Source organism: Myxine glutinosa, chromosome 1 (assembly GCF_964187855.1).
Source record: "Myxine glutinosa chromosome 1, kmMyxGlut1.1, whole genome shotgun sequence".
Lineage (NCBI taxonomy): Eukaryota > Metazoa > Chordata > Myxini > Myxiniformes > Myxinidae > Myxine > Myxine glutinosa.
In genome coordinates, this window is record NC_136261.1 from 218,651,432 (window position 1) to 218,673,585 (window position 22,154).

The 22,154-nt window shown below is 45.7% G+C and overlaps 1 protein-coding gene and 1 long non-coding RNA gene across 2 annotated transcripts in view; one reads left to right on the forward strand and one right to left on the reverse strand.

Annotated features, from left to right (window-relative positions):
* LOC144893351 (uncharacterized) overlaps nt 1-22,154 on the forward strand; it is a 57,424-nt gene that overhangs the window by 10,520 nt on the left and 24,750 nt on the right. The gene's annotated exons all lie outside the window — the stretch shown is intronic.
* Nucleotides 1,034-7,949, reverse strand: LOC144893325 (uncharacterized). The gene is made up of 2 exons (XM_078783708.1): nt 7,562-7,949; nt 1,034-4,221 (listed from the first exon to the last, which is right to left on the reverse strand). The coding sequence occupies exon 2, from the start codon at nt 4,053-4,055 to the stop codon at nt 1,299-1,301; it is 2,757 nt and encodes a 918-aa protein (XP_078639834.1). The 5' UTR covers nt 4,056-4,221; nt 7,562-7,949; the 3' UTR covers nt 1,034-1,298.

Sequence of the window (22,154 nt, forward strand, 5' to 3'; positions counted from 1 at the left end):
TTTACATTGAAAACTGCTGAAATATGTACGCAACTTCAACTTAGCACAGTTTAGTAAATACTCGAGAGAAATCCATGCGGTAAAAAATATTTTGATCAGTAGGACTTGCAATTTATTAGCAAGGTCACAAGGTCATGGCAAGGTCATTTCAAGGTCACGTCAAGGTCGCACGAAAGGTCATGCAAAGGTAAAATTCCATAATTTGCGGGGCAGAAATTGTGCAGGGTACATTTATTTAACCTATAGCAAGCAATCAGCAAGCATCCAAAACCCTTATTTATGGTGCCTGCATTTGCTAGGTTACCAAAGGTCATTTCAAGGTCATAGCAAGGTCATGGTGAGGTTATGCAAAAGGTCACCAGATAGTAAAATTCCATAATACACATTACAGAAATTGCGCCAGGGCACTTAATCTATAGCAAACAACCTAATATCATGTCTTTGGTGTCTGTTTGAAATCGAAGTTAAGGTTACTAAAGGTCATCTCAAGGTCATGGCAAGGTCACCTGAAGGTCATGCAAAAGGTCACAGACTAAAATTCTATATTTCAAATTCAGAAATGGCAGAGGCCCGGCACTCTGTTAACCGATAGCAGGCAATCAACAAACACCCTAAATGTCACCACCATTCCAAGGTTTTGGAAGATGACTAAGGAAACACCAAGGGTCAAGGTCACAAACATTTTAGCTTGCCTGACATTACATACCTATGCTCTGTTGCTCAATCGGCTCTGCTTTTAGTATTGTTAGATGGTGGAGGGCATTGTATTTTGTGCAATACTTGTACCATGTTATTCACAGTCCTGTGCATGTGCATGTGCTTGGTGTCTGGTTGTGGTGCTGACAAACTCTTTGTAGTGGCTGGCTATTAGTTTTAGCTTGATGCTCGAGGAGCTGTGGGTTCGAATCCCACCGGGAGCAGTACTTCAGCTTGGATTCCTGCATGCTATATGTACAGAACCATGGATAATGTTTAACAAATCCACAGACCTCCCTATTAACAGGAATAAGAAGGATACCATACACTATTAAAATGTCCTTCAATCACAATTTTTATTAATTAATGCCATCAACTAATCAATAACATGAGAATAACCTGAGAATGATATGTCTTGAGCAATAACCATTTATAATAAACCTGAGTGCCAATTTTTGTGATTGATCAATAATTACCATTAAAAACCTGAGATCCTTCGATGAACATTAATCATGTTAATGTTCACAATTAAATCATTCATTAATAAATTCCTTTACCATCAATGTCCATTAAACATATATCATACAGTGTATCTGGTTTGTTCACCACAATACAATGGGATCTCCACCTTTAAGGTCAGTTAGCAATTCATCAAGTTGCAAGAAAATGGCTGCCTCGTCTTTGCCAAAGTAGTGTACTTCGTACTCATTTTCCTGGTTTTCTGTGTCCATCATCCTCTGTATATGGCCATCATACCAAGAGACTGTGCCGTCTTCGTCCCACTTGTGTCTGATGTACTTTCCCACCAGCAACAGTGGGTCTTTCAAGCATGCACTGATTTTGTCACATTCAGGAGATACAGCTCCTTCTGTCATCAGCCTCAACAAGTTCCTTGATAACTGTGCTGCTGTCAGTTGCTTCCCTCTACTGCTGAAGGAGAAGATTGCTTGGTCTGGATGCTTTTGCTGAAGGAACACCTTGCGCACTTTTAACTGTGTCGTTATGACTGATTTCTTGGCAGTCTCAGACGTCTTTTTGCTCAGTTCTCTTTTCATCTGGTCTTCATCAACCCACAGTCCTCCAGCAGAGCTGAGATCAGTCAGCAGATTCTCATTGCACATGCGTTTATGTTCCACACTAGCTGCCATTTTGGCTTGTTTGTCCCACAGCAGCTTAGCTTTCTCTTTGTCCACCTGTTCTTGTCTGATCTTGCCTGCCTTCATCTCCTGATGTGCTTGCCGACGTGCAGTCTTGATCAGATCCTTCTGCTTCTCCATTGGCTGGGTCTGCAGCCACCGTGCAGTCTTGTTTGCATTGTAGGTAATCTTGCTGGAGTGAAAGTCAAGTGCTGCATTTGGTGCTCTTCGAATCGATGCATCTAACTGAGCAAAAACACGTTCTCCACTGATGTTAGAGCTACCGCAGCTTGCGGCCTCTTTCACAAGCTGTGGCGATGGCATGCTGTACTTTCCACCAGGGAGCTGGTCAGACAGCTGTCGAATAGCTATCTCCAACATTGCAGCACACATTCTTTCCATCATGTCTTTGACCATGCTTTGACTGTCTGCTGCATCGTCAGGCTGGTTGATCAAACAGTGGAAAATGTTGTCCTTGTCCACCAACTCGGGAGTGAACAGAACACCATCTCCTGAGAGAAGCTCTGACGCGTCACTTGACCATCTGTCCAGTTTGTCCACAGCGCTTGCATAGAAAGCATTCATGCACAGGATGTTCTTATCATCCATAGTGTACTTCATCCAAGGCCCTGTGATCTGCTTGCCAATAAGGCCCAGAGCTCTGCACCCACTGATCAAATGAGGTTGCCTCAGATCATTGTCGACTGCCTGCAGTAGCAGATTAGGCTTGCCCCACACCTCGTCAAGAAATTCCAGGACATGTGGTGCCATCTGCACTGTTGCTCCTGCATTGTGAAACAGTATGTGGAATCTCTCTCCCCTGAAGTTACGTACTGGGCCACTCCACAATCCTTTCTCCTTCATCCATACTTTCATCTCTGCTGGCAAGCCGGACCCATCTTTGTGGAACAGTTTTGACAAGGCCATGATCAAAATTTTTGTTTGTGAACCACCTCGCCTTCCAAAGGATTTTGTTTTCTCAGTGCATACCTCTTCTTCAATTTTTGACAGCACTTTGTCAACTCCCTTATAAAAACTGTCCAAAGGATGCACAGCACAGTAGAAGTTATTCCACTCCTCTCGGTGGTCCTCACTCTTCAGTTCTTGTAGAGAACGATTTGCTTTTGCATTCACAATGTGTCTGTCCGTCATGGTATTTGTTGCATTGTCTATTATGTGTTGTGTTGAATCAGTCCCTGAGTGAATCTTCTCAGCCTCCCCAACTGCTGAAATCTGTCGTTGGATCGAGCCGGTATAATTGTCAGCTGCACATTGATATGTTTTGTCAAGTCCCAAGGCCAAGGTGAATGTTTGTTCAGTTGTCGCGATTTGTGTCTCAACCCAGTGCTCCTTTGACTTTGTTGTTCCATCATATTTGATGGTGGTGTGTTTACTTGATGGTTTTTGAAGTTCTTCAGAAACATGTAGCTTTGAAAGCACACTCATCTCTCTGATGATTCGCCTACAGGTTGTAACATCTGGGAAACTTTCAAGTTCATGGCCAGTAAACTCGGACACAGTACCACAAATGACATCTTTCATGTTTTCAACTGCTACATTACTGGAAGCACAGTTGTAGATCGCTTTTCTCAGAGCATCACTGTATGTTTTCCCATCCCTTTTTGTTGGCACTAATACACTACGGAATTCTTCTTGTTGATCTTCAAGCTGTGTGATGTTTTCTTCTAAGTTTGCTAGTTTATTTTGCATCAGTCTGTATTCTTGCACTGTCTTCTCAGAGCAGCTGGGAGATTTGCTGTGTTTCTTCACTTTCTTTTCCTTTTTGTAGTAGTTTTGCATGCTTCTTTTTTGTGATTTGATTTTGTTCACCTCACGTTTCATTTTCTTAGCTTGAGTTTCACAATTGTTTTCCTTTTCTGTTGCAGCCAATTTTCTCTTCAAGGTCTTTATTTCAGCCTGTTTGTTTGCTCGCTGTCTTTCTTTTCTTCTGATTGTTTGATTGACTACTTTTGGTTGGAACTTCAACTGCCTTTTTTGTACCTCTGCAAGTTTGGTTGCAATAATGGCTTTCTCATCCTGTAGGTTGTTGTACTTTTCTTGCAGCTCATTCAACTCAACACAAATGCCCACATTCACTTCGTGCATCGTTTTGCAGTCCGTGCAAACCCCAGTTTTCTCGGCTTTCGCATCTGCTGACTGACTTCTCTGATTCGGGGGTTTGTAGTTTTCTGCCAAAAGGGCCTCCAATTCTGCCCGATGCATAGAGTGTTTGAGTAAATTCTGACGTTTAGCAGCCAGTCTTTTCACAGATTAAATAACAGACTGCAATGGGCCCAGTTCAATGGGCATCTTTGCCTGGACTTTCAGGTAGAAATCTTGGCAGGATGTGCTCTGCCTCCACACGGCCAGCATGTCTTCATTTGTCAACCTGCAATTAAGCAAAACCGGGTAAGTACCAAGAGGTAAGTAGCCAAGACTATGCCGATATGATTATGTGTGTGTTGAGGAGGGGGGGAGGGGGCAGACATGTATGTACAGGGGGGGGGGGCAGACACATGTATGTACATGTGGATGCAGGATACCAACGAATCACACAGTGTTTACAGAGCATTCATGCCTCTTCATGATACAGCCATCAATTGAGGTATATTCATATTTTTTTCTCCATAAAACCTCACCATATACAAAAACAATTACACATACATTCAAAGGACACCGCCCCCATGCCAAATAATAAAATATCCTACAGCGCGGCATTGCCGGCACGCCTCCGGCGCCCGGCAATACCGCAGTGCAGCTCATAGAGACTGTATTTGGAGAGAGAGGTGCACAATAATTGATTAATTGTATAATTAAAATCAATAAAAGATTATCACAAAATATTTTCTTAATCAATTGGCTAATAGCATAAGTAAACCACTAGTGTTTCATCCAAAGATGTCTCTTTTAGAAATTTAGTTCAATAAGTCATTAATAAAAAATTAAATAATTAATTGATTAATCAATAAATAATTAATCGATTAATCAATAAATAATTAATCGATTAAATGATTAATCAATAAATCAAAAATATTCTTGATAGCCACATCACTTGGTCGCTGTCATGTCCAAATATTAGCTTCCCAGCTCAAAAGGTGCCTGAGATATTGGCCAAATGAGAAAGAAAATAAATAAATGATTAATAATGAAAATAAATAAATACTAATCATTAAAAAATTAAATTATTAATCAATTCGGTCACAGAACACATAAACCACCACCATTTCATCAGAATCTGTAACTGAAAAAAAAAAAAATTTTTTTTAGTAATTCATCCAATAATTAAATAATTAATCGATTAATTGATTAATTAATAAATCAAAAATATCCTTGATAGCCACATCACTTGGTCGCTCATGTCCAAATATTAGCTTCTGAGCTCAAAAGGTGCCTGAGATATTGGCCAAATGAGAAAGAAATAAATAAATGCTTAATAATGAAAATAAATAAATAATATAATCATAAAAAAATTAAATTATCAATCAATTCGGTCAGAGAACACATAAACCACCACAATTTCATCAGAATCTGTAACTTAAAAACAATTTTTTTTTTTAGTGATTAGTCGAATAATTAATTGATTAATTAATAAATCAAAAATAGCCTTTGCAGCCAAATCACCTGGTCATTGGCATGTCCAAATAGCTTCCTAACTCAAAAGGTGCCTGAGTTAATGGTCAGAAGAGAAAGGAAATTTGATTAATTAAATAAGTACTTAATTAATCGCTAATAATTAAATAACTCCTCAATTATTTGATTAATCAAAAAACAAAAAATACCGTTTTTTGACAAAGGACTTGCTCACGACTGTGCCGAAATTTCAGCTTCCTAGCTCAAAGGATGGCTGAGATATCGTCCGGACAAGAAAACAAGAAAAACAAACAAAAAAAAAAACAACCAGAGTGAAAACCGAGTTCTCCCTTTCAGCATGCGTCACTGCCGAGCCCCCTTCGGTGCCCAGCAATGACGATTTGCAATGCCTGGAGATGGCATAGGAAAGGTGCGGTGTACAACAAACAAACAAACAAACAAGTAAAGCTACATTCAAAGTACACCGCCCACATGCGAAATAATTAAATATCCTACAGCGCGGCATTGCCGGGGCGCCTCTGGCGCCCGGCAATACCGCAGTGCAGCTCATTGAGGCTGCATTGGGAGGGAGAGGTGTACACTAATTGATTGATTAATTGTATAATTAAAATCAATAAAAGATTATCACAAAATATTTTCATAATTAATTGGCTAATAGCATAACTAAACCACTAGTGCTTCATCCAAAGATGTATCTTTTAGAAATTTCATTAAATAAGTCATTAATAAAAAATTAAATAATTGATTGATTAATCAATAAATAATTAATCGATTAAATGATTAATCAATAAATCAAAAATATCCTCGATAGCCACATCACTTGGTCACTGTCATGTCCAAATATTAGCTTCGCAGCTCTAAAGGTGCCTGAGATATTGGCCAAATGAGAAAGAAAATAAATAAATGATTAATAATGAAAATAAATAAATAATAATCATTAAAAAATTAAATTATTAATCAATTCGGTCACAGAACACATAAACCACCACCATTTCATCAGAATCTGTAACTGGGAAAAAAAATTTTTTTTTTCGTAATTAATCGAATAATTAAATAATTAATCGATACATTGATTAATTGATTAATCAATAAATCAAAAATATCCTTGATAGCCACATCACTTGGTCACTCATGTCCAAATATTAGCTTCTGAGCTCAAAAGGTGCCTGAGATATTGGCCAAATGAGAAAGAAGACAAATAAATGATTAATAATGAAAATAAATAAATAATAATCATAATTTTTTTTAATTATTAATCAATTCGGTCAGAGAACACATAAACCACCACCATTTCATCAGAATCTGTAAATTAAAAAAAATAATTTTTTTTTGTCATTAATCAAATAATTAATCGATTAATTGATTAATTAATAAATCAAAAATAGCCTTTGCAGCCAAATCACCTGGTCATTGGCATGTCCAAATATCAGCTTCCTAACTCAAAAGGTGCCTGAGTTAATGGTCAGAAGAGAAAGGAAATTTGATTAATTAAATAAGTACTTAATTAATCGTTAATAATTAAATAACTCATCAATTAATTGATTAATCAAAAAACAAAAAATACCGTTTTTGACAAAGGACTTGCTCACTATTGTGCCAAAATTTCAGCTTCCTAGCTCAAAGGATGGCTGAGATATTGCCCGGACAAACAAACAAGAAAGAAAGAAAGAAAGCAAGAAAACAAACAACCAGAGTGAAAACGGAGTACTCTCTTTCAGCGTGCGTCACTGCCGAGCCCCCTTCGGTGCCCAGCAATGACGATTTGCAATGCCTGGAGATGGCATAGGAAAGGTGCGGTGTACAATAATGATGCAGATGCAACAAAAACCCTTTTTACTACAACAGAACAATATTTGATGTGGATGGCAAAGCGGGATTGAAGATGAGATGGATTTTGCAACCCACTGTCTGCTCCCAGGATCAGTCATGGGCGTCGCAATTTTGGATTTCAATCTCCACCTCATTGCTGAGAGTTGCTAAGACCTACGACTTAGAAATTCCACCTGGACACACTTCAGGGGGCACTTTCAAAGGGGAGATGTGCTTATTCTTTCTAAAAAATATTTTAGGTGTGGTATAGACACGATATTTGCATGCATCGGTTTCAAAAATCGAGCAAATATGGAAAAATTACTCACGTGAAACCAGGATCCGTCTCGGTGGTAGCCATGATTGTGTAGATGTCACATGATCAGTCATGAAGAGTGGTTAAGTCCAAAATATGACATACCATGGCATAAAAACGTTTTGCCCGCAAAGCATTGCACCGCAACATCGGTCACAGAGTGCCATGCACAGCGTGACGTAAGTAGTGCGCGCATTGCCCCTGGCGGAATTACCGGTCCCTATCGTTAATAGCAGCAGTTGGGTTTCCGAATGTCTCATATAATAGACTTTTTCCATTAGCGGTCTTAAAATAAAATTTGGGAAAATATACCTTTACGTTGTACCCTTTTTAAGTAACAATAATAATTTATGAACAATAAAACACAAGAAAAACCGTTATTAAAACGACTATTCTAACTATACACCGCCCATAACACTGACGCAAAACGCAACATCAAACACATTTAAAGGGTTATGTTTTAAGCATCAGCAAATATTGTCTATAGCCATCTGCATTGCAGATCAGACATTGTATTTATATGTGCCGTATATTTATTATGTACACAAATAGGACAAAACATTTAACCCTTACCCCTCCACCGTTGGAGTTTGGAGGAGTTTGATAACCACCCTCCCCCTATCCCCCCATCGCCCCCTGCTTCTCCAATCCAAACTAGAGAGAGCATTGAACATCTTACCCTGCGCAGTTTTGAGCAAAGGATATGGGAAGGGTCTTTAAAAGGCTTGCTTTGCGTTTTGAACTAAACAAACAGCGCTTGGCATCACCATATTTGCTTGAATGTCAGTTACTCTGCCCTCGAGGTAATATCTATCTATAATTCCAGTAATCTCTGTGTGTATGTTTGTTTGTATGTTTGTATGTTTGTCTGTGACCGCTGTTTCTCGACAACCACGGGTCCGATATACTTGAAACTTGCCAGGTATATTGCTGGGGACCCGAGGATGTGCCTTTTCAAGGTTTTAAATTAATCGCAGAAGTAGTTACCGAGCTATGTCCAAAAAACGATTCAACCAATCAGAGAGCAGCGAGCTATCACGTGTGCCGAACGTGGCGAACAGACTCTGCCTCGGATGGCACATTTGAGAGCGTATTCATTTATTTCCCGTCGGCAAACTATGTTGGCGCTATGTTGGCGTTAAACGATGTTTTAAAACTAATTAAAACTAATTTGCGATTCTTTCGCTTTCCTGCGATATGCGACCTTCCGGAGCTCCTGTGAGAGCGTGCGCCATTACGGATAGTACGGGTACGGGCATGCCATATGTTGGCGTTAAACTATGTTTTAAAACTAATTAAAACCATTTCATGTAAATAGAGGGGGGGGGGGGGGGGGATTGTCACTGTACTCGCAAGCCGTTCGCCGTTCGCTTTGGCGTTGCGAATGGACCAAAACATTTCATGGACAAAACCATTTCATGTAAAGCGTTCGCCGTTCGCTTTGGCGTTGCGAATGGACCAAAACATTTCATGGACCAAACCATTTCATGTAAATAGAGGGGGGGGGGGGATATAATTTTAGATATATATATAGTACGGGCATGCCCTAGTCTATCTATAATTCCAGTAATCTCTGTATGTGTGTTTGTTTGTTTGTCTGTGACCGCTGTTTCTCGACAACCACGGGTCCGATATACTTTAAACTTGCCAGGTATATTGCTGGGGACCCGAGGATGTGCCTTTTCAAGGTTTCATATTAATCGGACAATTACTTACCGAGCTATGTCCAAAAAACGATTCAACCAATCAGAGAGCAGCGAGCTATCGCGTGTGCCGAACGTGGCGAACACACTCTGCCTCGGACGGCACATTTGAGAGCGTATTCATTTATTTCACGTTGGCAAACTATGTTGCCGCTATGTTGGCGTTAAACTATGTTTTAAAACTAATTAAAACCATTTCATGTAAATAGAGGGGGGGGGGGGGGGGATTGTCACTGTACTCGCAAGCCGTTCGCCGTTCGCTTTGGCGTTGCGAATGGACCAAAACATTTCATGGACCAAACCATTTCATGTAAAGCGTTCGCCGTTCGCTTTGGCGTTGCGAATGGACCAAAACATTTCATGTAAATAGAGGGGGGGGGGATTGTCACCGTACTCGCACGCACGTACCCACGTACCCACGTACGGGCATTGCACCCACGTACGGGCATGCCCTAGTATTTCAAATTCCTGCAAAACAAAAGGTTGAAAGGACCAAGAAGATTATTTGTGTTCAACAGAGTTCAAGTATATAATTCAATTGAAATAAAATAAAGATTTTAAAGGTTGTAAAAAAGGAAAGCAAAAAAAGAAATACTTTTCACCGTTTACCACCATTGATGCACAGTCTTTTACACCACCTTAAATTAGTTATTCCTCCCTGTTGTTTGTGTCCTTTATGACGCCGCTGGAAACAGCAAATTTCCTGTTTGGAATGATTTTCAATTTTGTTTATCTGCCAGACAAACTAAAAAAAATCGTACCCGTGGTCAAAGGAAGTGGTTCAGTTTGGCATTTTTAATATGAAATAGGCAAAGAAAGCCAAAAGACAAACGAAACACATTAGAATTACCCTTTGGAATCACCCTTTAGAACCCATTAAAATTATCATTTAGAACCCTTTAGAAGTAGAACCCTTCAGAATTAAACACGGTGGGTTACAAAGGTTCTCCTTCATTATTGACGGATGGATGGAAGGAAGGACATAGCCAAATATTGAAGCGGCCTCACCACTTAAAAATGATCTTCCTCCTCTCTGTGGATGCGCAATCGGGATGAGATTCCGTACCTTTTGCCAATTTCAGAGCCAAAGTACGGCTAAACTGCAGGTTCATGTTCCGATTCATGCACTACAATATTCAAAATATAACATGCAATTGAAATTAGGTAGTTCCTCGATCATAGACTGACATTTGTGCTCTGTGGACAGATAGACAGACAAAGTGAACCAATTACTTAACCCTGAAGGAACTGCGCTCCAACGCGAGTCGAAAGAATTGACGCGACCAAAGACGGAATTCGTCCGAGTTGCTTTATTGAAACAAAACAGCTCAGGCATTCTGACAAGCCCGTTTATCGGGCAGCAATATATATACACATTTATGTCGGGAAGTTTGCCCGGCAAAAGCTATACCGGGCATGCCCGGGTGTCAAGGGCGAGCCTTGGAAAGGCGAGTCTGGACCTGCCCGGGCGTGTTTGGCTGCGGCCTGGCAAGTCGAGGCTGGGCGTGCCCGGGCGCTCTGGACGAGCACTGGAAAAGCGAGAGCGGGCATGCCCGGACGCTCTGGGCGAGCCCTGGAAAGGCGATAGCGGGCATGCCCGGACGCTCTGGGCGAGCCCTGGAAAGGCGATAGCGGGCATGCCTGGACGCTCTGGGCGAGCCCTGAAAAGGCGATAGCGGGCATGCCCGGACGCTCTGGGCGAGGCCTGGAAAGGCGAGAGCGGGCATGCCCGGGAAAGACGAGACCGGGCGTGCCCGGGAACAGTGAGTCCGGGCATGCCCGGGAGAGGCGCGTCTGGCCGTGTTCTGGCCGGTGCAAGGCGATTGTGTGCATCCAGCGGTAACTGCTACACACGCCCCTCCAGAATCGACCTGCACCGGCAGGGTCAATTTAAGGGGGGTCCGGATGACCCGGCCGAAGCGACCCCTGGAGGGTCGTGGGGAGGGGTCCGACGTGGTGGTGGGTGGTCGAGCGGGGGGAACTGTGGACGGGGGGCGGCCTCGCCGCGGAGGAAGGGCCAACCGTGGTGGTCGGTCGACGTCCATGTGCGCCGGTTTGAGGCGGTCCACAGAAACCCGGTCCGGCCGGCCGCCGAAGTCGACGATGAAAGACTTGTCGCCCCGTCGCAGGACCCGGAAGGGCCCGTCGTACGGCGGCCGGAGTGGCCCCCGGTGCGCGTCATGACGCACAAAGACGTACTCCGCTGTGCGAAGCGCCGGGGGGACGTAGGACTGGGGGCCACCGTGGCGGGACGTCGGCACGGGGGCAAATCGTCGGGCGGCCTCCTGGAGGTCCGAGCGCTGGCGAGCGGCGGACCAGGGACTGGTAGCGTCGGGCACGAATTCGCCCGGGACGCGGAGCGGCTGGCCGTAGACGAGCTCGGCGGCGGATGCCTGGAGGTCTTCCTTGGGGGCCGTGCGAAGGCCCAAAAGGACCCACGGCAGCCGGTCGGCCCAACCGTCGTCCTGAAGGCCGGCCATGAGTGCGGCCTTCATGGAGCGGTGAAACCGCTCGCACAACCCGTTGGCTTGGGGGTGGTAGGCCGTGGTGCGGTGCAGCGTGACCCCCAACGAACGGGCGACCGCGCCCCAAAGCTCAGACGTGAACTGTGGGCCGCGGTCGGACGAGATGTCCGCTGGTGCGCCGAAGCGCGCGACCCAGGTGGCGATGAACGCCTGCGCCACGTCGGCGGTGGTGGTGGAGGCGAGGGGCACGGCCTCCGGCCACATGGTGGTCCTGTCCACCATGGTGAGCAGGTGGGTGAACCCCCGCGAGGGGGGCAGGGGACCCACCAGATCCACGTGGACATGGTCGAAACGCCGTTCAGGCACGGCGAAAGGTGCCAGCGGGGCCTGGGTGTGGCGGTGGACCTTGACCCGCTGGCAGGCCGTGCAGGCGTTGGCCCAGTCGCGGATGTTTCGTCGAAGGCCGTGCCAGACGAAACGCGCCGACACCAGCTTCTGAGAAGCTTTGCGGCCCGGGTGAGAAAGGCCGTGGATGGAGGCGAAGATGCGGCGCTGCCAGGAAACGGGCACGATGGGGCGAGGCTGGCCCTGGGAGACGTCGCAGAGCACGACGGTGCCCGCGAAGGGAATGTCGGCCAGGCGGAGGCCCGTGTCCGCCGCACGGAGTGCCTGCACCGAGGCGTCGGTGGTCTGGTCGGCCGCCATGAGCGCAAAGTCCACGCTGAGGTGGACCGCGTTCGCGCTGGCCCAAGAAAGACAGTCGGCCACGGCGTTGTCTTTGCCGGCGACGTGCCGGATGTCCGTGGTGAACTCCGACACGGCGGAGAGGTGGCGCTGCTGGCGGGCCGACCACGGCTCCGTGACCTTAGCCATTGCGTAGACCAACGGCTTGTGGTCGACGAAAGCCGTGAACGGGCGGCCCTCCAGGAGGTGTCGGAAATGGCGAACGGCCAGGAATAGCCCGAGCAGCTCGCGGTCGAACGTGCTGTAGTTTAACTCGTTCGGCCGGAGTTGCCGGCTGAAAAAAGCGAGTGGCTGCCAAACCCCGTCCACCCATTGCTCATGGACGGCGCCCACCGCGTATTTGGAGGCGTCCGTAGTGAGGGCGATGAGCGCGTTGAGCACCGGGTGAGCCAGCAGCATTGCGTCGGCGAGGGCCCGTTTGGCGCTGGCGAAGGCCGCGTCCATGGCCGCGGACCAAACAATGTCATGCTTGGCCGGCTTGCCCCGGAGGGCCTCGTAAAGGGGCCGCATGAGCTGAGCAGCGCGGGGCACGAATCGGTGATAAAAATTCACCATGCCGAGGAACTCTTGGAGGGCCTTGATGGAACGGGGACGCGGGAACGTGGTGATGGCCTCGACCTTGGTCGGCAGCGGCACGGCCCCGGTCTTGGTGATGCGGTGGCCCAAAACGTCAACGGTCGTCGCGCCGAAGTGGCATTTGACCGGGTTGACAATTAAGCCGTGCTCGCTGAGGCGACCGAACAGTGTTCGGAGGTGGAGGAGGTGCTCGGCGCGGGACGTGCTGGCGACGAGGATATCGTCCAGATAGACGAAAAGAAACGGCAGGTCGCGCAGCACGCCGTACATCAAGCGCTGGAACGCCTGGGCCGCGTTCTTGAGGCCAAACGGCATCCGCAAAAATTCGAACAGGCCGAATGGCGTGATGACGGCCGTCTTCGGGACGTCGGCCGCCCGGACAGGTACCTGGTGGTAGCCCCGTATCAGGTCAGTTTTCGAAAAGATGACACGTCCCGCCAAACGGGCGGAAAAGTCCTGAATATGCGGGATCGGGTACCTGTCGGGGGTGGTAGCGTCGTTGAGACGGCGGTAGTCGCTACACGGGCGCCATCCACCCCCCGGCTTTGGCACGATGTGCAGTGACGAGGCCCACGCGATATCGGAGCGCCGCACGATGCCGAGGTGCTCCAACGCGTCGAACTTGGCCTTCGCCACGGCGAGCTTGGCCGGGTCAAGGCGGCGGGCCCTGGCGTAGACCGGCGGGCCCGTAGTGGGTATGTGGTGCTCGATCCCGTGCCGCACCGCGACGGCCGAAAACGTCGGCCGCGTGAGGGCCGGGAATTCCGCGAGCAGGCGAGCGAACTCGTTCGCTGCCGGGAGGGCGCACGCCAGTTCGGTCGGCGCGGAGCTGCTCATCGTGCACGCCAGGGAGCTGAAGGTCTCGGCGTTGACACGGCGACGACGTTTGACGTCGACCAGCAGCCCGTGCGAGCAGAGGAAGTCGGCGCCCAGCAAAGCCATGGGGACGCAGGCGGTCACAAAAGTCCATTGAAAACGCTGGCTGCCGAAGCAGAGGGTGACGACGCATGGGCCGAAAGTGCGTATGGCCGAGCCATTAGCAGCGACCAAAGAGGGGCCGCAAACGGCGTCCCGCCTGTCCTGCTCGGAGGCGGGTATGACGCTCAGTTGGGCGCCGGTGTCACACAGGAAACGCCGCCCAGACGCTTTGTCCCGAATAAACAGCAAGTTGCCCGAGTGGCCGGCGCTCATGGCTGGGAATGAACGCCGGCCCGGCCGTTTCCCGACCTGCCGAAAGTGCACGGGGGCCGGCACGTCCGAGCCTTGTGTCCGAACCTGGCGTGGTAATAACACCACGCCCGGTCAGGTGGAGGCCCCGGCCGTCGTGTCGGAAGCGGGCGGTGCGGCGTGGCGGCCGCCAGTTGCACCGGCAGTTCGGCCTCCAACCGCGCAGGGCGCTCGGGTGTCGTGGGCGTCGCCTCGGACGGCGGCGGGCTCCAGGTAACCGCGCCGATGTGCTGGCCCGCCGAGGAGATCTTATCGGCTTCCCTGGCGAGGGCGCGGGAATCCGTGATCAACGTGCCAGCCAGGGCGAGGCGTACCGGGTGAGGCAGCGGGCGAAGGAACAGCTCGCGGAACAGAAAATCCGGAGAGTGCTCACCAAGAAACGAGAGCATATAGTCCATGCGCTCGGACGGGCGCGTGTCGCCGAGCTCGGGCAGAGCAAGCAGGCGCCGTGCGCGTGCTGCCGGTGAGAGGGCTAAAGCGTCGAGGAGGAGTGTCTTCAGCGCGTCGTATTTGTCAGCAGCCGGCGGGTGCTCGAGGAGGCTCAAGGCGCGGGCCGCGGTGGCGGAACCGAGCGCCGCCACAACATGGTGGAAGCGGGTGTCGTCCGCGGTGATGCCTCGCAGGGCGAACTGAGAGTCCGCCTGAGCGAACCAAACAGCCGCGTGAGCCTCCCAGAAGGTAGGCAGTTTAAGCGTCACTGCCGTATCCATGTCGGTAGGTCACCAATGAAGGAACTGCGCTCCAACGCGAGTCGAAAGAATTGACGCGACCAAAGACGGAATTCGTCCGAGTTGCTTTCTTGAAACAAAACAGCTCAGGTATTCTGACAAGCCCGTTTATCGGGCAGCAATATATATACACATTTATGTCGGGAAGTTTGCCCGGCAAAAGCTATACCGGGCATGCCCGGGTGTCAAGGGCGAGCCTTGGAAAGGCGAGTCTGGACCTGCCCGGGCGTGTTTGGCTGCGGCCTGGCAAGTCGAGGCTGGGCGTGCCCGGGCGCTCTGGATGAGCACTGGAAAAGCGAGAGCGGGCATGCCCGGACGCTCTGGGTGAGCCCTGGAAAGGCGATAGCGGGCATGCCCGGACGCTCTGGGCGAGCCCTGGAAAGGCGATAGCGGGCATGCCCGGACGCTCTGGGCGAGCCCTGAAAAGGCGATAGCGGGCATGCCCGGACGCTCTGGGCGAGCCCTGGAAAGGCGAGAGCGGGCATGCCCGGGAAAGACGAGACCGGGCGTGCCCGGGAGGTTCGGGCGTGCCCGGGAACAGTGAGTCCGGGCATGCCCGGGAGAGGCGCGTCTGGTCGTGTTCTGGCCGGTGCAAGGCGATTGTGTGCATCCAGCGGTAACCGCTACAACCCCACTTTTTGCTTTATGTACGCAGGGAACTCATTTCTCCTGATCAAAGAGCATGCTGCGAAAGCTTCCTCCACAAATAGAATTAGGGCTTGTTCTCAATAACAGAGTAGTTAACAGAATAAGAGTAGTGTACATTTTCTTCATAAATCACAAGTAAAAAGCTTAATGAATTTTAGCCCATGAAGATATTCAACGTGAATAATCATATGAAATTATGAAAATTATGAAATAAGTCAAAAAAAGAACTAGAACAACACTCTTCGACGTCACGACATCGACCGATATGCCTCCGCCCACATTATTACATCATTATAATACTTCTACCAAGTTTGCTTTAAATCCATACAGCTGTTCTCAAGTTGTCACATTTTTACCTGACATGACCTCTGACCTTTGACCCCAAAATTTAATCAGTTCATGTTTACATCATTATACATACCTGTACCAAGTTTGATTTAAATCCATTCAGATGTTCTCAAGTTATCACATTTTTACCTGACATGACCTCTGACCATTGGCCTTTGACCTCGGGACCCCAAAATCGAATCAGTTAATCTTTATATCATTATACATATCTGTACCAAGGTTGAATTAGATCCCTTTAGCCGTTCTCAAGTAATAGACCTATTACAGACTTTGACCTCTTGACCCCAAAATCTAATCAGTTAATCTTTACATCATTATACATATCTGTACCAAGTTTGAATTGGATCCCATTAGCCGTTCTCAAGTTATAGACCTATTACAGACTTTGACCTCTTGACCCCAAAATCTAATCAGTTAATCTTTACATCATTATACATATCTGTGCCAAGTTTGAATTGGATCCCTTTAGCCGTTCTCAAGTAATAGACCTATTACAGACTTTGACCTCTTGACCCCAAAATCTAATCAGTTAATCTTTACATCATTATACATATCTGTACCAAGTTTGAATTGGATCCCGTTAGCCGTTCTCAAGTTATAGACCTATTACAGACTTTGACCTCTTGACCCCAAAATCTAATCAGTTAATCTTTACATCATTATACATATCTGTGCCAAGTTTGAATTGGATCCCTTTAGCCGTTCTCAAGTTATAGACCTATTACAGACTTTGACGTCTTGACCCCAAACCTAATCAGTTAATCTTTACACCCCATGATTGTTAATCTTTACATTTTAATTTAAATAAACATAAATGCAAATTTCGAAAGTGGAAAAGTAAGTACACCCCATGAAATGTTTTTTAAAATCTTTTTAACATATGTGGACATATCAATATTTGATCTTCATTTAAACAGTATCTATAGATAAAGGTGATCTAATTGAACAAAAAACAATGAAACATTGACTTTGCAATAATTTATTCAACAAAAAATTAACAGAGATGCCATTTCCTTCTGTCGAAAAAGCAAGTACACCCTTGGCTCTAATAGGTGGTATTACCCCCTTTGACAGAAACAACCTCAAGTAGGCGTTTCTTATAACTGTCTACCAGTCTCTGACATCGACTGGGAGAAATGTTTGCCCTCTCCTCCATGCAGAATTCTTTCAGCTGTGCGATGTTTGAGGGGTTTCTTGCATGCACAGCTCGTTTCAAATCCCCCCACAACATCTCGAGGGGATTTAGATCCGGGCTTTGACTTGGCCATTCCAGAACCCTCCATTTCTTTCTTTTCAGCCATTCCTTGGTGGATTTACTGGTATGTTTAGGGTCACTGTCATGTTGCAAGGTCCACCTTCGGTTGAGCTTCAACTTTCCGACAGATGGCCTCACATTATCCTCAAGCACCCTCTGGTACAATGAAGAATTCATAGTGGATTATTTGATGGTGAGCTGCCCAGGCCCTGATGCAGCAAAGCTGCCCCAAACCATAATATTTCCACCACCATGCTTTTCAGTTGGTAAGGTTCTTGTGGTCAAATGCTGTCTTAGGTTTTCGCCAAACATGTCTTCTGGTACTGTGGCCAAATAGCTCTACCTTTGACTCATCTGTTCAGAGCACATTGTTACAGAAGTGCTGGTCTTTGCCTAGGTATTCATTGGCAAACTTTCGTCTTGCCCTGATGTTCTTTCTGGACAGCAAAGGTTTCCTCCTGGCACACCTCCCATGTAGATCAAATTTGTGCAGCCTCTTTCTAATGGTAGACTCGTGCACTTTGACATCAACAGTGGCAAGAGCTACGTGTAGGTCCCGTGATGACATTCTGGGGTTCTTAGAGACTTCTTTCAGCATCTTGCGGTCTGCTCTCGGGATGAACTTGCTGGGGCGGCCTGGCCTGAGCGGCCAAGTTTGCAGTTGTTTGGAATCTCCTCCACTTGTAGATGGTCTTCCGTTCAGTCGAATGATTGATTTCAAATTGTTTGGAGATCTTTTTCAATCCCTTCCCAGACTCGTAGGCATCTATAACCTTCTTTCTGAAGGCCTCAGAGAGCTCTTTTCATCCAGGCATGGTGACGCCGCACACTTCAACAACAAAGAGCAAACCAAACTCAATGTCTGAGGTTTAAATAAGACAGGTTCCTCCAAGATCTTCTCCAACGATGTTCTAATCATTTGCACTTGAGCTGGTGCACCTAATTCTAATTTTAGGTATTTGAAGCAGTGATAAATGTAGGGGTGTACTTACTTTTTCCACATGCGAAATTTGCATTTATGTTTATTTAAATTATACAATGGACTACAAAATGTAAATGTTTCATGATATTTGTTATATTATATCACCTTTATCTATCAATATTGTTGAAATGAAGATCAAATAGCTGTATGTTGAAATATGTTGAAAAAGTCAAAACTTTACATGGGGTGTTCTTACTTTTTCACGTGACTGTACCTGTAGCAAGTTTGAATTAGATCACTTCAGCGGTTCTCAAGTTATAGACCTATTACAGACTTTAACCTTTGACCTCACGACCCCAAATTATAATCAATTAATCTTCACATCATGATACAAACCTGTACCAAGTTTGAATTGGATCTCTTTAGCCGTTCTCAAGTTATAGACCTATTACAGACTTTAACCTTTGACCTCAAAATCTAATCAATTACGGTAATCTTCACATCATTATACATATCTGTACCAAGTTTGAATTAGATCCCTTTAGCCGTTCTCAAGTCATAGACCTATTACAGACTTTGACCTCTTGACCCCAAAATCTAATCAGTTAATCTTTACATCATTATACATATCTGTACCAAGGTTGAATTAGATAACTTTAGCCGTTCACAAGTTTTGGACCTGTTACAGACTTTGACCTCTTGACCCCAAAATCTAATCAGTTAATCTTCAAGTCATTATACATATCTGTACCAAGTTTCAATTGGATCCCTTTAGCCGTTCTCAAGTTAGAGACCTATTACAGACTTTGACCTCTTGACCCCAAAATCTAATCAGTTAATCTTTACATCATTATACATATCTGTACCAAGGTTGAATTAGATAACTTTAGCCGTTCACAAGTTTTGGACCTGTTACAGACTTTGACCTCTTGACCCCAAAATCTAATCAGTTAATCTTTAAGTCATTATACATATCTGTGCCAAGTTTGAATTGGATCCCTTTAGCCATTCTCAAGTTAGAGACCTATTACAGACTTTGACCTCTTGACCCCAAAATCTAATCAGTTAATCTTTACATCATTATACATATCTGTACTAAGATTGAATTGGATCCCTTTAGCCATTCTCAAGTTAGAGACCTATTACAGACTTTGACCTCTTGACCCCAAAATCGAATCAGTTAATCTTTACATCATGATACATATCTGTACCAAGGTTGAATTAGATAACTTTAGCCGTTCACAAGTTTTGGACCTGTTACAGACTTGGACCTTTGACCCCAAAATCGAATCAGTTAATCTTTACATCATTATACATATCTGTACCAAGGTTGAATTAAATAACTTTAGCCGTTCACAAGTTTTGGACCTGTTACAGACTTGGACCTTTGACCCCAAAATCGAATCAGTTAATCTTTACATCATTGTACATATCTGTACCAAGGTTGAATTAGATAACTTTAGCCGTTCACAAGTTTTAGACCTGTTACAGACTTTAACCTTTGACCTCTTGACCCCAAAATCGAATCAGTTATTTTTTACATCATTCAACATAACTTTACCAAATTTGGTCAGAATCCCGACACTGGTTCATAAGTTATCAAGGTAACAGGTTTTTACCTAACATGACCTCTGACCTTTGACTTCATGACCCAAAAATCTAAGCAGTTCATCTTTACCTCATTATACATACCTGCACCAAGTTTGACTAAGATCCCTTCAGCCATTCTCAAGTTATCGCGGAAAGGAAAATCTATCATGGACAGACGGACAGACAGCCGGACGGACAACCTGAAAACATAATGCAAAAGCACTGAATCTGATAGGTAAAACTAAACTCCAGGGATAAATAAAAAAACGTCGGCACATCTATCTATAATTCCAGTAATCTCTGTCTGTACGTCTGTACGTCTGTACGTTTGTTTGTCTGTGACCGCTGTTTCTCGACAACCACGGGTCCGATATACTTTTAACTTGCCAGGTATATTGCTGGGGACCCGAGGATGTGCCTTTTCAAGGTTTCATATTAATCGGACAATTACTTACCGAGCTATGTCCAAAAAACGATTCAACCAATCAGAGAGCAGCGAACGATCGCGTGTGCCGAACGTGGAGGACACACTCTGCCTCGGATGGCACATTTGACAGCGTATTCATTTATTTCACGTTTGCAAACTATGTTGGCGTTAAACTATGTTTTAAAACTAATAAAACCGAATTTGCGATTCATTCGCTTTCCTGCGCGTTTGTGCACGCGATGGCGATTTCTTTACCAAACTCCGGAAGCCGTTCGCTTTGGACCAAACCATTGCATGTAAATAGAGGGGGGGGATTGTCACCGTACTCGCAAGCCGTTCGCTTTGGACCAAACCATTTCATGTAAATAGAGGGGGGGGATATAATTTTAGATATAGATATAGTACGGGCAATGCCCTAGTCTATCTATAATTCCAGTAATCTCTGTCTGTACGTTTGTCTGTGACCGCTGTTTCTCGACAACCACGGGTCCGATATACTTTTAACTTGCCAGGTATATTGCTGGGGACCCGAGGATGTGCCTTTTCAAGGTTTCATATTAATCGGACAATTACTTACCGAGCTATGTCCAAAAAACGATTCAACCAATCAGAGAGCAGCGAACTATCGCGTGTGCCGAACGTGGCGGGCACACTCTGCCTCGGATGGCACATTTGAGAGCGTATTCATTTATTTCACGTTTGCAAACTATGTTGGCGTTAAACTATGTTTTACAACTAATAAAAACGAATTTGCGATTCATTCGCTTTCCTGCGCGTTTGTGCACGCGATGGCGATTTCTTTACCAAACTCCGGAAGCCGTTCGCTTTGGACCAAACCATTGCATGTAAATAGAGGGGGGGGGATTGTCACCACTCGCAAGCCGTTCGCTTTGGACCAAACCATTTCATGTAAATAGAGGGGGGGGATATAATTTTAGATATAGATATAGTACGGGCATGCCCTAGTCTATCTATAATTCCAGTAATCTCTGTCTGTACGTTTGTCTGTGACCGCTGTTTCTCGACAACCACGGGTCCGATATACTTTTAACTTGCCAGGTATATTGCTGGGGACCCGAGGATGTGCCTTTTCAAGGTTTCATATTAATCGGACAATTACTTACCGAGCTATGTCCAAAAAACGATTCAACCAATCAGAGAGCAGCGAACGATCGCGTGTGCCGAACGTGGCGGGCACACTCTGCCTCGGATGGCACATTTGAGAGCGTATTCATTTATTTCACGTTTGCAAACTATGTTGGCGTTAAACTATGTTTTACAACTAATAAAAACGAATTTGCGATTCATTCGCTTTCCTGCGCGTTTGTGCACGCGATGGCGATTTCTTTACCAAACTCCGGAAGCCGTTCGCTTTGGACCAAACCATTGCATGTAAATAGAGGGGGGGGATTGTCACCGTACTCGCAAGCCGTTCGCTTTGGACCAAACCATTTCATTTAAATAGAGGGGGGGGATATAATTTTAGATATAGATATAGTATAGTAGTAGTAGTAGTATAGTATATAGTATAGTAGTCTAGTATAGTATTTCACGTTTGCAAACTATGTTGGCGTTAAACTATGTTTTAAAACTAATAAAAACGAATTTGCGATTCATTCGCTTTCCTGCGCGTTTGTGCACGCGATGGCGATTTCTTTACCAAACTCCGGAAGCCGTTCGCTTTGGACCAAACCATTTCATGTAAATAGAGGGGGGGGATATAATTTTAGATATAGATATAGTACGGGCAATGCCCTAGTATTAATTAATCCCAGTACAAACTTTAACGACATAATATTAATTTTAAAAAACAAAAAACACATGTACCTAAAGTCCAGCAGAATTTGCAAGAATGGTCCATATAGGACCCTCTTCAAATTAGCAGGTCTTAAATTAGCAAAAGCAGACTGCATAGTAACAGTCAATTTTATTTTTCTGCTCAATCCTCAAGCAGGTGGGAAAATGCTCTGATG